This window comes from Rhizophagus irregularis, chromosome 16, assembly GCF_026210795.1.
Source record: "Rhizophagus irregularis chromosome 16, complete sequence".
NCBI lineage: Eukaryota > Fungi > Glomeromycota > Glomeromycetes > Glomerales > Glomeraceae > Rhizophagus > Rhizophagus irregularis.
In genome coordinates this window covers 2,819,965-2,837,511 of record NC_089444.1, presented here as the reverse complement: position 1 = coordinate 2,837,511, position 17,547 = coordinate 2,819,965, and the positions used below count along the sequence as shown (strand labels likewise).

At 26.6% G+C, this 17,547-nt stretch overlaps 1 protein-coding gene across 1 annotated transcript; it reads left to right on the top strand.

The window, feature by feature from the left end:
* Positions 1-329: 329 nt before the first annotated feature.
* On the top strand, positions 330-590 carry OCT59_008357 (uncharacterized protein; the record flags this gene model as incomplete). The annotated part of the gene is made up of 1 exon (XM_066142394.1): positions 330-590. One exon carries the CDS (start codon positions 330-332, stop codon positions 588-590), a length of 261 nt encoding a protein of 86 aa, XP_065999280.1.
* Between the last annotated feature and the right edge of the window lie 16,957 nt (positions 591-17,547).

Here is a 17,547-nt window from a genome sequence, read left to right as displayed (position 1 = left end):
TTTCAAATCACAATCAAAAAGTGGTAGATTATTATTTTCTACATCTTTAGAAAAATTTTGTAGAAAATGACGTATCATATGATATCAGAGACTCGTTTTATTGGTAAAAAACTGGTTAATTTCTTGTCATTAGGAGCATGCGATTCTACGCCCAGGAATTCTTTCAAAGAAAACTATATTTATCGTTAAATAACAAATATTAACGAATCTTTTTATATAAACAATGTATGTATTCCTTCCCGTACAAAATTTAACAAAATATTAACAAATAAAATTTTTAAAAATCTTAAATTCGACTAAAGACTACTCTATCTTGTTACTTTATCACAATGCCAAAATTTATTCTTATTACCTTGTTTCTTACCTTTACTTTGGCCTGGGTTACTCAATCTATTCCTGCCATAAATTACCTTGAACATGCTACTGAACCTGCCAAAGAATTTTTCTATTTTCCTTCAAAAGTTAATCGAAAACTTAATGAATGCAATTATTGTGGTGGATTCTATCCCCAATGTTGTGCGAATTTATGTGGTGTCCTCGGTTACAAATATTATCAATGTCTTGAATGCAGTTGCGGTTGTGGGAATTGAAAATTTCACGTAAATTATAATTATATTTTATTATTTTCTTAGTATTTACTTGTCTTGTTTGTCTCATTATTTTTTCTTATTGTTTCCTTATGTTTCTTTATTATTTTTCTTTCTCAATGTAATTATTATATAAATAACAAAAAAAATATTATAGGAAGAGTCATGTGAATAACATGTATTACAATATAATAAACAAATAGCGCAATTCCTTTGAAATTGGGATCATTAATAAAATCTTTATCATGTACAAGTACTAATCAATCACTCCTAACTTATCCCTTTAAGTATTCGGATGATAACCCATTTATATACTACTAGATTAGTAAATAACTAATACTTATATATCCTTATAGGACCAAACTGTATCTTTTTTACATTAATTGAATAGCTTTATAGCTTTATTGATGATATACATAATAAATGACAAATACATAATAAAATTAGATTTTTATACAATAAACCTTAAATAGACTATAAATTATCTCGTGACTGATCTAATAGTGTGATCGTGAGAGTTTATATAATAAAACACTTATTGCATAGTATTTAGGCAATAACGTTCGTGGCACAATCTGAGCCAACCAAATGGCCTCAATCGAAAACAGCACGTTATTGCCTAAATACTATACAATGCAATGATAAGATTGATAAGTATATAATATCACATAGTGATATTATTAACGGAATGTTAGTTTGATATGGTTATAATATTAAATTATTAATTAAATATCTAACAAGAGCCCCTGAATACACTGTGATGATAGAAACCTCGTTGTAGGATATATATATATACTGTATATCCTTCCTTTTAAAAACTCTCCACACATAAAATCCCAAGTCCCAACTCCTTGGTGAGGGTTGGGGTATCGGCGGGTATTTGATAATTTAGCGTTGAAGTTCTTATTGTACGGATATGAAAAGTTGGCCGAAGTTTAGAATACGGATTTAAACAAACAATGATTTATTTTGTTGTACAGATTTGCAATAATAATTGCTTCCGCGTACAAATTTACAGTAATAATTGTTTCCGCGCGTACAGATTTACTCTAGAATCAGGGGGTTCGACGTACAAAACTCATAAATATACTTTTTATCATGTTTTTTTTATCAGTTAATTTAATTATAAATATGAATCTCAGCAAAAGAAGTAATTCAAATTCGTCCAAAAATGCTAACATAGATAGAACTGAAGTATTGATAGTATTGATGAAATCAAAAAAAAAATAGCCAAGAAAATCCAAATATTCAAAATAATATATGAAGTTCCTCGTATAGAAATTGAAAAAAGTTTGGTATATAGAAATGTGATTATTAAAAAAAGTTCAGTGTACGGATAAATATAAAACCTGAAGTTTTTTAACGTACGGATTTATAAAATTGGTTTGTACGGAGGTGGCCTTTGTTCGCGGAAGTTTCATTCACTGGAGAAGCTTGTTTTAAATGCTGTATATCTATCTTTTAACACATCACGGACATTCGTTTTAGCATTTCATTCTTAAAATTCTTTCTCAAGCATTACTTAATTATTCTCCAGAAAATTATATTTCTTGTATTAAAGAATATAACATCTTTAAAACCCTATAAAAAAAGAATGTCCGGAAATTGTAGCTGAAAACGTCCGGAAAATGTTTATTTGTCTGGAATATGTCCGGAATATTGCAATATTCCGGACGTTGGAAAATTTCCATTTTCTGGAAAATGTCCAGAAAATGTCTAGGAGGGTTCAGACCCAGCGTCCAGAAAGTGTCTGGAATATTGCAATTTTCTGGACGTTTTTTGGACACACGGACATTTTCCGGATGTTTTTAGCTACAATTTCCGGACATTTTTTTTTTACAGGGAAAGCATTCTTCATTTCTAATCCCAATATAAGATTTATAGCATGAGCTGCATCTTCTAATAGTGTAACCTACTGCTTTCCCATGTATTTACAGATAATGGATTAATATCTTGTAAATTTCTTCATTGCACAGGATTGTAGGCATTAAATGGATGATTGGGAGTTCTAGGAGCAAGTCCCACATTTCTAAAAAAATATTAGTCAACTGGTCTTATCACCTTTTTAATATGTTCAATTAATGATAAACTTATGAGGTTCAAAGTTATCTAATTTAGTAGGTACCTAATGGATATTTGATGCTTTATAATGTGGTTCATAATTTTGTTCTTGTTCTTGTTTGATCGGAGGACATCTCCATTTGGCCAAAGAAATCTTTGAAATATTGCATTTCCACAAAGTTTAATCAACCTGTATGTGAAGACAAAATATTCTATTTCCACATGATTTGATATGAGATCTGAAATCAACATTACATATATGAATTCGGAATCTATATGGATTACGAATCCACATATGTGGATGCGAGATGTTGGCCAGAATTAAAGCATAGTGCCGGACTAGGATTTCGTAATGCTGGCCAAGATCCGATTTCCACCGGTATTCAGAAACCACATACAATATATATATATGATATCCAAGAATCTTCTTTTATATTTAGAATGATTTTCTTACCCTAAATTGGTAAATAAAATTAATCATTTTCTCAAAATATTCGATCAAGAAACTTATAAATGGTAATAAAAAAATGAACCTTAATATACTAATAAAATCTCGAATTATATGAATTATGAGTTCGGTCAATTTTATATAAATAGGTACATAATATCGTTTTTGTTTCCTTCATCAACTTGTCAAGATATTTCAGTTATAAAACATTTTAAAATGTAACAAAAATTCCAACTATAATTACTATCATTGCAGGTCTAAGAGGGCTTCCCTTTATCATACTTTGATAAAAAACAGATAGAAAAGAATTCAACGTAAAAAATTTTGAACGAGAATTTGGTCCTCAAGGTACAACACAATATTGATTTTGGAAACCTAAAATACAGTGTACCATGTGAATTGTAACTAACTCTGACTGTTTTGTTTTAAAAAGACCGATGACAAGGATTTCATATAACTTTAAACAGTAAAGGAGTACAATATTTTTAAATCGTATTCCCTCTTCAGTTGCTTCAAATCTTCCAAAAGCAAATCAGTTCCTGACTTGGAATTTCATGGCCATATAAATAAGTTAAGGATGTTTATGAAGCAGAAAATAATCTTGCAATTATTATAGCTTATCGCGAATTAATGTTCCAGTCCTGTGAGTAAAAAATGTATTAGATACGAAGAAACTAAAAGTGTTTGGGTATTTTTAGGATTGAACGAGAGAATTTTGGGACATTTTAGTTGAGTAAATTTAATATATTATATATATTATATATTCCTTATATGTTTATTCTGATTAAATAATTTGATTTCTTCCCTTTTAGTTTGAATAACTAAACTTGATGCAGATATAGCAGTAATCATAACAAAAAATAAATATAAATTTTACTTAGTAATCTATAGATTTTACTAAATGCCGATCAAAAAGTGATTCCTTCATTAGGAGCAGAATAGGACGACTTTTAACTTTTTCTAAATTCATAAAACTTTGCTTATATTTCCTCATTTATTTCCTGATGCTAGTATTACTGTCTAGAAGATAATTTAACTTTTTAGGAAAAATTTTTTTACACGCGCTAGATTAGTATACCTCACTATTATCGATACTCTAAATATACTTGATAAATTGTAGTCGTTAATTCATTGCTAAGTGCAACATCAGGAGAATAAAATAAGCGTAGATCTACAAAATATTACATGTGTGAAAAACTACGCAAATCTACACCACTCGCGACGATATACGAGTGTGAAAAATTTAGAGTAATTTTCAATAGTATAAAATAGTGAATTTTTAAAATTGACGTAGTTTTTTTAATAGTTAAAATAATGTATAAAATTTTTCTTTTAATTTTTTTCACGTTTTTATTATTTTTTACTTACACTAAGAGTCAAACTTACCTCACATTTTATTTATTTATTTTTTTTACTTACACAAGTTAACATTAAACATGGCAGGGAGCTATAGTCATAGTATAATTAGAACTGTAATAATTCTGACTTTTTTTTTAATTAAGTTGGTTTATACTACCATACAGTATCATAATTATGATAAATAGTTTTTAAGATTTAAAGAGAATTTCTAAATTTTAACTGGTGGAAAAATTACTGGTAGATCATGTGATTGTGTATTAAATATTCATGTGATTTATTATGATGATGCAATTTCATTTGGCTCGCTTCGCTCGCCGGGCTTTTCTAGCCAAACCATAACTTTCACTTTATTTGCAAAATTTTTGATTATATTTAACATATCTATAAAAAAAAATGAGAAATTACTCTTAACTAGCTATTAACATAATTTTTTTCTCATTTGGTAAAGGATGATCATTTTCGGTTTATTTTACTTGTTAATCATTTTTGGCTTAGTTATTTCACTTGTTAATCATTTTAAGGTTAATTATCTTGATTGTTTATTTTTTGGTTTAAAAATAAAAAAATATATATATCAGAATATGTGATTAACTTTAAATAACAATACAGAAAGATTGTTTATTACTTGATAAAGCATTTATTTAATATTTACTATCATCATTTTTGGAATTACGGCTCTGGAAAAAAATTTTTCACGATTATATTGTAATAAAACAATTCTACTATCTGATTGCTGATCATTTTTAGTTCTGGAAAATTATGATAACTGAATATCATAATAATAAGACAATGATAATGAAATTTTACCATTTAGTTGTTGTTTATTGTTTTGTTTCAAAATAAAAAATTACTTGATATAACATTTATTTAATTTTATCATCCAATTGTTGAGAAAAAAAATTTTATGATAACATTATAATAAAACAACAATTTTATTATCTGATTGTTAATCATTTTTAGAATTACTACCCTGAAAAAATTTTCATGATAGCATTATAACTAAAGTTGCCTGCCAAAACTCTACAGGCTATTGTCGAAATGTTGAAACTAAAACCTGTAGAAATGCCGAAATGCCGAAATAGTTTTGACATGTCAAAATTGTCGAAACCTAAAAATATTACGTTTCACGTAATAACTCGGCATCCAATGATCGTAGAAAGATGCACCATAGCTCGTTGGAATCGTCTCATAACGACGGGTCGAATGGTGGCTAGATCGTCTTTATACGATCACTGGATGCCGAGATATTGAGCGAAACGTCAAAAATCAGCATTTTGTATTTTGCGATACTGCGCCATTTGACGTTTCACTTAATAACTCGGCGTCCAATGATCATAGAAAGATGCACCATAGCTCGTTGGAATCGTCTCATAACAACGAGTCGAATGGTGGTTAAATCATCTTTTTACGATCATTGGATGCCGAGATAATAGATGAAACGTCAAACGGCGCAGTAGCGCAAAATACAAAATGCCGATTTTTGATGTTTCGCTTAATATCTCGGCATCCAGTGATCGTAGAAAGACGATTTAACCAACATTCGACTCGTCGTTATGAGACGATTCCAACGAGCTATGGTGCATCTTTCTACGATCATTGGACGCCGAGTTATTACGTGAAATGTAATATTTTTAGGTTTCGACAATTTTGACATGTCAAAATAGTTTTGACAATTTTGACATGCTAAAACTCCCTTATTTCGGCAGGCAACTTTAATTATAACGATAATGTAATGACGACGATAATGAAAATTTACCATTTGATTATTGTTTATTTTTTTTGTTTAAAATAAAAAAAAAATGTATCTATATTTAAATAAGTAATAATACAAACAAATTGTTTATTTACATAATATTAAAATTTGTCATCCGGTTGTTGATCATTTTTGGCTAACAAAAAAATTATTCAGTTTTCACATGATTTGCTAAAAATTTTATCCCATAATTATTAAGCAAGAAAGATCATTCTATATAAGTGCTATATCACCCTATGGGTGGGTGGGTGGCGCGTCACGTTATTGTTATGACTTGAAATGATTGACATGTCATGATAGGTTAACGTTAACTTAACGTTAACATAAGATTAGTTTTTGAGTGATTTCCATTTTAAGATGCTGATCCCCCATCTTTGGTATTGATTTGCTGATTATATAAATACATTTCAAATCAAGCTTTTCTATTTTAGTACGATCGGCAACCAACAAATCTTTTAGTGTTTTAACTAAGAATCGAACCGAATACCTCAAGATTAACTATATTAAGTCTCATTATCCGACCACTACACTATTTATTCTTTTTTTTTAATTATTATATTATATTTCATATTTATCTTAGAATAAAAATGTATTTATATAATTTTTTTTAGTGTTAGACTATAAAAATACCAATTATTTTTAGTGTATGTCTATTTGTATAAATTTTATGCAACTTTTTTAAATACAAAATTATTCAAAATATTTTAAGTTACATTTTCGCGTGGGTTATGCAAAGTTGTATTTATGCAAATTTCTAAAGCGTAGATTGCTGGAACTACCTACTTATGTAGAATTTATGAAACTTTTTAAGTTACAAAATTAACAAAATATTTTTTTAAATTGTTTTTATGTGTAGATTACTTAAATCATATATTTAAGAAGCTATTTCAAGATAAAAAGTGTCATAAATTTTCATAAATGGGTAATTTCGAAGTTTTATAAGATACTCCTTATTAAATAACTATGTTTAAGTGTAAATTATGCAAAATTGTATATTTATAGATTTTTATGGAGTATAAATTTCCAGGGATTATACATATTTGACAACTTTACGCTAATATTCGCCTCATATAATCTCCTGATGAAGTAGCCGACAAAATGCAGCCATAAATCAATTTGAAATCGTTAAATGTAATTGAAAAATAGAACCATAAATGTATTAGTATAACTCAGATCATTGATTTGTAAGATAAACTAATAGTTAAAGTCGCAAAATATAATAGGTCGCAAAATATGTCCGCAGCCGGAATAATAAAATAATATTTTTACCTGCAGATTGGCAGATATTGTCGATCACAGAGTTATCAATGTTATGCTGCTGCACAATAGAGATAATTATTCAGTAATTACTGTTGTCTGTATTAGTAATCAATCACTTTAGTAAGCAAAACAATTTTATTATTGTTATAGAAAATCATGATCCCGATTATCACCGAGGAGAGATTCTCGATTTTAATAATGATTCACATTCAATAATCATAAATCAGGAAGGGAGGGAAACATAAAATCTTTTGGTTATGTGAAAATAATGAATTTACAATAGATGAAATTGTACAAGAATCAATATATCGATTGAAACTTATTTTTGAAGACCTTATCAACACGATGAAGTTAAAATTTTAAGAAATTATAGTTTTGACTTTATAAGGATTTTGGAAAGTCCTTCAATAATACTGAGAGGAAAAAGTAGAATTTGTGAGATGCTGAGAGGAGTATACAACGAGAATTTTAATAATTTAACAAGTAAGAAAGAAGATAAAGTTGTTATCAAAAGGCTTTGGAACTTCATCTATGATGAATTTAAAATAGAATTTGGATACCGAAAAGATTAGAAGCCAAAGCAGGCATACCAAGAATAGATCTTAGAAAAAAGAGGGTAAGATCAGAAGAAGATGACTTATTAGAGAATGATATAGATAAAATAAAAAATATTAAAAATAGTAAAACACAATATAATCTAGGGATTGGAACCGGTTAATGTTAACCGGTTAATTAACCAGTTAAAACGGTTAACCGGTTAAAGGATTTTGAAAATCAGTTAACCGGTTAAAACTATATTTACCATAATTCTAGTCAGATTTATATAATGCGGCCCAGAGACATGTAAATTGCGGCCACGTGTTCCTAAACTTGAAGTTTTAATGCCGAATTTTTTTCTATTTATTTATAATAATTTTAGTGATACATAGTCTTCCTATAACTAAATATGCAAGTAAAATCAAAAATTGGTACAATTTGCAGTAAAAAAAGTTTTTAAAATATTTTTGATATTAACCGGTTATTAACCGGTTAAGACCCTTGGTTAACCGGTTTTTAACCGGTTAAGGTTTTTTTGGACGGTTCCAATCCCTAATATAATCTAGAAAAAGTAAAAAAAAAATAAATTCAATCAAATAGTAACCTTATGAAAAATGATAGAATCAATTATGGGCGGTAATAGTATCAAGAAAACATGGGATTTGACGGCAAAAATGTATAATTATTTAGATTAGACAAATTATAGGATAGTTAGTTTTAGAAGTTTGTGCTTAAAATACTTAGTTATAGGGTGTTGAGAAATTTATTTTTGATACGCTCTAGGTGTTTAAAATTTAATTATGTAATTTGTAATAAATTTAAATAATTAATAAAACGCGTTACTATTTAAAAAAAAAAAAAAGAAAAGAAACATAAAATCTGTAATGAAAGAAAATGGAAAATAGTTTCAGCGTGATTCAGCAAATAATTTATTCCATATATTTAACTAGGGTAATTTGGTATTGTTAGTGAGTTATAATATAATTATTGCATTATTCAGTAATTATTTATATATATTTTAAGTAATATAATAGGGTTTATATTAAAAAGTTGATTTGTATTTTGTATATTTATCAAATAATAAATTTTATGGTTTATTTTGAGTTTATTAGTTTTATTAAAGAAATATTATATTTAATGATCAAAATAAATTAATCCTGTAACATGTTAAATGGTAATAATATAAAGATAAATATAAATATAATAGTTTGTATTGATTTTAATAAAATATTAGATATGATGATAATGTTAAGTATACGTCAAGGTTGCATGGGATGATCTCCCTCCTGAATATTATCGAAAATTAATTGATAGTATGCCTCAGAGGGTCAATGCTGTTATTTTCGCGAATGGATATAGAATTAATTATTAAATTTTTGTAAAATTCAATAAAGGAAGGCGTAATGAACATGTTAAATTTTTATTTTCATTTTATAAAACATATAAAAATTTTTTAATTTTGAAAAGTGGCCGGATCATTTAGGCCACCATCTGTATGTAACATGATCTGTCCATGTTATTTGATTGGCGGTCGGGTCATATTATACACAATTCTTTATTGCTAATATAATTTTCCGGTTAATGAAATTTTAATCACTTTTTTTACAAAAAAACTTAGTTTGTATTAATAATAATTTTTCTATTCCCATCCTCTTGGAATGAATGATGCAGCTATCCAGTTATTTTCAGTTTTTGTAATTACAAATTTTTTTTAAATGAATATTATTCCTTTTTCAGTCAAAGCCAATTTTTTTTCCATCATTGTAATTCTTTTATTTATTTAGTGTTTTTAATAATTTTTTTATCACTATAAAAATTTGTTTTTAAATTTTCTATTAATAAAACAGTGGCAAAAAAAAAAATAATAAAAATTGATATGAAAATATAGAAACATAATATGGACGAAATTATATTTATTTTGTAAAAGATATTTTGCGATGTGATTTTAACATGATTTATATAAAGAAAAAAACTCCATTAATCCATTTATATTTTGAAACAATAAAATGATATATCTTTTTTTTATACTGTATATTCATACTGTATGCTTATAAAAAAATAAAATCTCCATATTTTTTAATATTCCACATTTTAAAGTACTTAATTAAATTCATATATTTATTATTAAATTCAAATAATAGAATAGCATCTGTTTTTTAATACTAATATATTTCATTAATTTATAATGTTTCATACATTGCATTTATTTATTAAGTTTCATTTATTCACATTTATTGTTAACCTTTTGTATACATGCAATTTACTTTATATATACTGCCTATTATCAGAATAAGTATGTTAATTATGTAATCATTTATGAACTTAATAAATAAACGCGTTAAAAAAAGAATCAGAATAAGTAAAAATTGGCAAAAAATCGGATAGCCAATTTTTGGCTACATCTGTCCAATTTGTGACTTTTACAGCCGATTTCATAAATCGTTAGTGTATTACCAATATAAAAATGTAGATTCCATAATCCATATACAATTTTTTTGTATGGTAAAAAATAAAGAAAAATTTATATTGTAATATTAAATTTAATTTTAAATAATAATGCTTTATTAAGTAATATTAAATAAAAATTTAAATTTTAAAAATACATTAAAGAATGTAAATTTATTTGCAATTCAGTATAGTATTATCATAAAAAATATAAATTACTCCACTGCATTTTCATGAAAATTGGATTTTGACTGCTAAACAACTTTTAATTAATAAAAGAAGTCGATTTCCTTTGACCAAAATGTTCAAAATACGTTCTGAAGTGACAAAACAGAAAAAATAAAATTCATGAATGAGTACCGTTGTGAAAAACGTGAATAACCCTTCAAGTATTAACTGTACCTTCATGAAAATTAATATCCAAGCAGATTATGACCCACTGAAAAACTTTCAATTAATATAAGAAGTCAATTTACTTTGACTAAAATGCTCAAAATACGCTCTGAAGTGACAAAACGGAAAAAATAAAATTCGTGAATGAGTATCATTGTGAAAAACGTGAATAACCCTTCAAGTATTAACTGTACCTTCATGAAAACTAATATTCAAACAGATTATAACTCGCTGAACAACATTCAATTAATATACGAAGTTGATTTACTTTGACTAAAGTGCCTAAAATACGCTCTGAAGTGACAAAACAGATAAAATAAAATTCGTGAATGAGTACCGTTGTGAAAAACGTGAATAACTCTTCAAGTATTAACTGTACCTTCATGTAAACCAATATTCGAACAGATTATTACTCGCTGAACAACATTCAATTAATATATGAAGTCGATTTACTTTGACTAAAGTGCCGAAAATACGCTCTAAAGTGATAAAACAGAAAAAATAAAATTCCATTGTGAAAAACGTGAATAACCCTTCAAGTATTAACTGTACCTTCATGAAAATTAATATCCAAGCAGATTTTGACCCGCCAAAAAACTTTCAATTAATATAAGAAGTCGATTTACTTTGACTAAACTGCCCAAAATACGCTCTGAAGGTAAAAAAAATTTGTAACTTAGTACTATCATGTAAAAATGTAAATAACTCCAAAAATATTAACTGTGCTTTCATGTAGATTAATATCTTAACAGCTTCAAACTTGCTGAACTACTTTTAATTAAAGAGCAAGATTTACTTTGGCCAAAATGCTCAAACCATAATTTGAAATATGTGTAAACAAACTATAATATTTGTTTATATTTAAATTCTGAGTTATTTAATTTAAATATGTTTGTGTTTATATTTAAGGAAAAAAAATAAAATTTTACTTCTATTTTATTAGGTTTTTGTAAATGAAAAGACAAAAAAATAATCAGCTGAAAAAATAAAAAAATTCTTTGTTAATAACTGTAATACATGATCACATGTTGCAATATTAAAATCGGAAATCCTATATTTAAATTGGTAATACGTATTACATATATGACCGATAGGCCAAATTATATCTCCTGCTATTACAATTGTAAAATAATATTAAAATTATGAATAAATTAAAAGTTTTTCTAATTTGAAAAATGCAAATCTTTCTGAATTACTCAAATTTTCAAATCTGTTTATTATAGTATAATCAATAGTTAATTTTCACTGCAAAATCTCCTAGGAATGGATAAATAAATACATATAAAATTTACTACCCAGTAAGGTTTTTTTGGATGGTTCTAACCTCTACTTATTATTTATTTTATTTATTTTATTTTTTTTATAGAGAGAAATTGTCATAATACATGTATTATTTTAAAATTAACATTTTAAAAATTAAATTGAAAAACTATAATTTATTAATTAACAATAAAATGTTTTTTGTTAAAATTATTTAAAAATTTTTTAAATTATAGCGAAAATGCTACAACAGTAAATAATATTATAATAGCGAAATTAATCAGCAAACAAATGAAAACATGCAAATATTGAATGATGTCTCAATTTAACAGGTATTTTCAGTGGCACAGGAAGAGTTTTTGCGAAAAGTTGGCATTAGAAGTTTTTTTCATTGACATTGACATTGACATTGACATTGACATTGACATTGACATTGACATTGACATTGTCACTGACATTGACATTGTCATTGTCATTTACATATAAAGTTATATAAGATTAATTTGAGAGTTTTTTACCAAAAAGGAAATTTTTTTATAAAAAGAGAAATGATTTTCAATTTCGAGGCAATTCAGCAGGTGTTTTAATAACAAATTGAGAAATGATTTCCATAGAAAATCTCGTGACAAAATATATAATAAATTTAAAAATAAATGATCAACAAATGATCAACAAAATTGTTACTAGTTTTATAAAAAACGCCCAATAATATCTTTTTATTGTTTTAAATAGCGTACCGCACTGCTCCTCTTTGAGAACCCAGATCCAATGTACGGCTTAAAAATTTTAATTCCGGTAGAATTAGGCTAATTTTGGCCATGTATTTCATAAAATACATGGGTAATACGTATATATAACTTTAAAATCGAAAAAAATATATACATAATGTACATATACAGTATATGTATGAAGAAAATAAAAATAAATAAAAATAAGAAAATATTTATGTATATTTTGGATGTGACCGATGTAGTAAAAATATTTTTAGTCGTTAACGAGGACGCCACAACAAGTCACGTGAAACCAACATTTTTTATCGAAACAAATAATCATGATCAAAAAAATTCATTAAAACATTCAAAATCTTTATAGTATTATTTCTAAAAATAAGTCCAAAATAACCAACTGGAGAAGCTTGTTTTAATGCTGCATATCTACCTTTTAACACTTCTGCGGATGTTCATCTTAACGTTTCATATTTATATTCTTTAATACAAAAAATATAATTTTCTGAAGAATAATTAATTAATGCTTGAGAAGGAATTTCAGCATCTTTAAGAGCATTCTTCATTCCTAATCCAATAATAAGATAAAATGATTGTTACAAATACCATTACAGGATCATAGCATGAGCTGCATCTCCTAATAATGTTACTTTTCCATACATTTACAGATAACGGATTAATATCTCTTCGTTGTACAGGATTATAAGTTTTAAATGGATATTTTTCTGGATCGGGAGTTGTTTTAGAAGCCAAATCCCGTATTATTAATATAAGAAATCTTTCAAAGGCAGGGTTTAATTGTTATGGTTGCGGTCTTAATTTTCGAATCATCTAGTGTTGCCTGCCGTAATAGTTGTAAGTCTAAAATGAAGTAATTATAATGGTTGTAAATCAGAATTATCATCTTTTAGTTAACCACAATAGCACAGTATTTACAACCAAATTACAACTTGTGTTTATAATATTACAACCCGCTTAGGTTGTAATTCAAAATATAATAATCAATACTCATGGCACACAACCTTAGAATCATCCTTTTAACATGTTCAACTACTGATACGGGATCATTATCATCAACTTTCACTTTTTCAACGTTATCGAATTTAGTAGGATAACTAATGGATATTGATGTTCTATAATGTGGTTTGTAATTCTATTCTTGCTCTTGGTCAATTGGAATTAAAAGAAAAAAAATAAATATGACATCTAAGGACAGATTAATTAAACTTTATAGAAATGCTTTATTTCATAACACTTTTAGGTACAGCTACTCCTGCATTAATTAGTGTTACTCCATAATCGAAAATTTGTAATTCAAGTAATTTTTGTTTTCGAACTAAAAGAAGATGAATATAAAACACATATTCAGTTGAAAATAAATAAGGGCGAATAAAATATATTTAAAATGTTTTATTTACCTGGAGAATTTATTCCATCTGCACCAACTAAAATGTCACAAAATTCTCGTGAACGATCTTTAAAAATACCAAAACACCTTCTTTAGTTTCTTCGTATCAAAACATTTTTTGCTCCATTGAACTGAAACATCTTCCGATAGAACGTCCCTAAATCTATACAATAACTGCAAGATTATTTGCTACTTCATAAACATTCTTAACTTGTTTAAACGGAGGTTTCAATAAAAGATTTCCTTTATGATCGGTAAATCGGTAACTGTAATACCATGAAATTCTAAGTCGGGAATTGGATTTTGCATTACTTTTGGAAGATTTAACCTATGACATATTGTTAAGGTTTGCAAAATATGTACTGTATAACTGTACCTTGAGGACTAGATTCGATTAGACTTTTGTTAAAAAATCTTTACGTTGAATTCTTTTTTGCTTATTAATGCATGATATAAAGTAAGCCCTCCCAGCCCTTGAATTTTTTGTTGTTGCATTTTAAAATGGTTTAATAATGAATACAGAAACTTACAGTATTTCTTGACAATTACGAGCAACACGAGTCGATTTATAAAGAAAAACTAAAGAAATCAATTAAGCAAGCCCAAAATTCATAACATGTGCTTTCAAACTTTTCTAAAAAAGGATCATGAATATAACGAGTATTATACACCAAAATTTGTCGCTCATTTTGCGTTGCTTATTATTTACAATGATTTAGACGATGAAACTTCCAACTCAGCTCATCTCAAAGAGCTCACGTGATTTCATTCATCCGATCGATGCAAGTTTCGGTCATTTGACTACTTTTCGGATTGGTTAACGACATTGTATTAAAAATTATTTTCCCCTTTTACAAACATCTCTCTAATCTTTAATCTCTTAACCCTTTAACTTTTTAAACTTTATACCAATCCCATCCCTCCTACCAAGGGACCACTTTGCTACAAGATACAGTGGTGTTAGGGTCGTACATTACACGATTTGATCAATGTTGTGGAACTAAAACGAGGTAAGTGACCTGTCATCTCATCATTGTAATTTATAGTGGCGTTAAATACTAATGGGTTGAATTTGGCAGGACCATGATAATGATCTATATATTTCGTTAAAGGAAGTAATGTCAAGTGCGCCCTAAAAAGGGTGACGTATAAATTCCTTAATTTCCTATTCGTTTTCTTGATAAATATGTTATTAATTTGTTGTTACGGTGGCCCGTGTTACTCATACATCGGTGCTCTTTAACTTTATAGATATTTTTTCGAGACGACATATAACGAGTGACAAAATAAAGAATATTTTCTCGTCATAACATTAATTTATGAAAAAATCGATAAATTTAATTTTAATACATAAAAATACGAAAAAATAATTATTTGGAGGAATGATTAATTAATTTAAATTTAATATATATTTTAAATTTTCTTTCCTATAGTAACAAAGAAAAAGTTTTTTACAAAAAAAAAATATCTAAATACATCTCCAATTTAAAAAAAAAACATTGAAACATTGTAAAACGGATATTTCTAAGTTTAGAATTTCTGCATAAATAAAACTAACAAATACTTAATTACGTATTAAAATATTAAGTGAATTTTTCAAATTACCTTTCCTTTTATTTTTCTCCTATACAATCTTCACAATCCTCCAATGTATTCAAAACATTCTTTTTACTGGAAAGTTGAAAGGTTCTTTACCATCCCGGTTTCTGATAACTACATAGTTCGACCAGAGTCCGGCCTACTTCTTCCTTTCTTAAATACGTACGCTTTTAATACCACTTAAATGCTCTTTTCTGTGAAACACATTTGTATTTATTCAAGTAAGAAATAAACGTAAATCTTTCTGAGAAAACATTTTAATAGATAGTTCTTCACTAAAGGATTCAAATGTTCAAATGTTTATCTTCTATATCTTCTATTACTACTTCCTGATCTATGTATGATATGAGCGCTTTTTTCTAATAGTGAATTCTAGAATAAATATTTATGATATTTAATGAGAAATAATTTGTACGGTTATACTTTATATATTTTTTTTTATTGTATATTCTAATATTCAAATGTAAATGGGTCATACTTCCATATTGCCAAATATACAGTACTAAATGGATTATATGATATCCATTCAAATTTTTATCTGCAGTTTGTACAGTTATACTTTATATTTTTTTTTTATTGTATATTCCAATGACTTCCATATTGCCGAATATACAATATTAAATGGATTATATGATATACATTCAAATGTTATCGTTATATCATCAGTTTTTTTTTATGAAATCAACAATTTTTTGATTCACGCAAAGTCACATTCGTCACATTCGTCACATGACATCAACCGAATAGATGAATATTCTACGCATTTCTACAAAATGAGATCATAACGATCAACTTCAAATACCATATATTTTTTTTTAAAAAAAAAATTCTTTCCCTTAATAATACTCTGTCTCCTATCATTTTCTCCCCCAAATATCATGTCACACAAACAATCAAATTAGAAAAGTTTTTTACTTTAAAACAACATTATACAATATTAAAATAAATTAATAAATTAATAAATAAATAAATAAATATTAAAACATATCATAACATAAATATCTTCATTCATTAAATTATTTAAACATTTTTAATAAAATGTATGCAATCGCGAAAAAAGATTGTTACTCAATAGTGGCTTAGCGAACATATAAAACTGTAATTAAGAATATTCGAATTTTACTACCATATTAGTATTATATTCAAGGTAATAGTATAGCAAAAAAAAAATTTTCGGTTAATCGGTTAATATATAAATCCTGTATATGTAACACGAAGCAATTATATAATGTTTACAAATCGTACTTAAAAAAAAAAGATTAAACTTTAAAAAGAAAAAATATTTTAAAACATAAATTTTTTTATAATAGAATAACAAAAAAAAAATTTCTAAAGGAAAGGTAAAAAGTAAAGGTTTTTCAATAGGTCAATAATAATTTTTTTTTGATAATATATTTACACAACAATATTACTGGAATTCAACCTGTATTTTTTGATATTTTTTGGTACTTTCCTTTATAACTTTATTTAATTCTCTTTTAGTTTTTCCTTCCTTCTTAATATGATAATCTAAATTTTTTTTTCGTTTGTTCTATTTACTCCTTATACTTCTTATTAACTTTTCCATTTTTCTAATTGGTTCTCATCTTCAGACTGACAAATAATATTTTTAATCCAATGGTTATAAATATCTAATAAAGATTAAAATTTTTTTTTAGCATTTACAAGGCAATTCAACATTTGTGGTTGTATAATCAATTGTTGTAAATAAT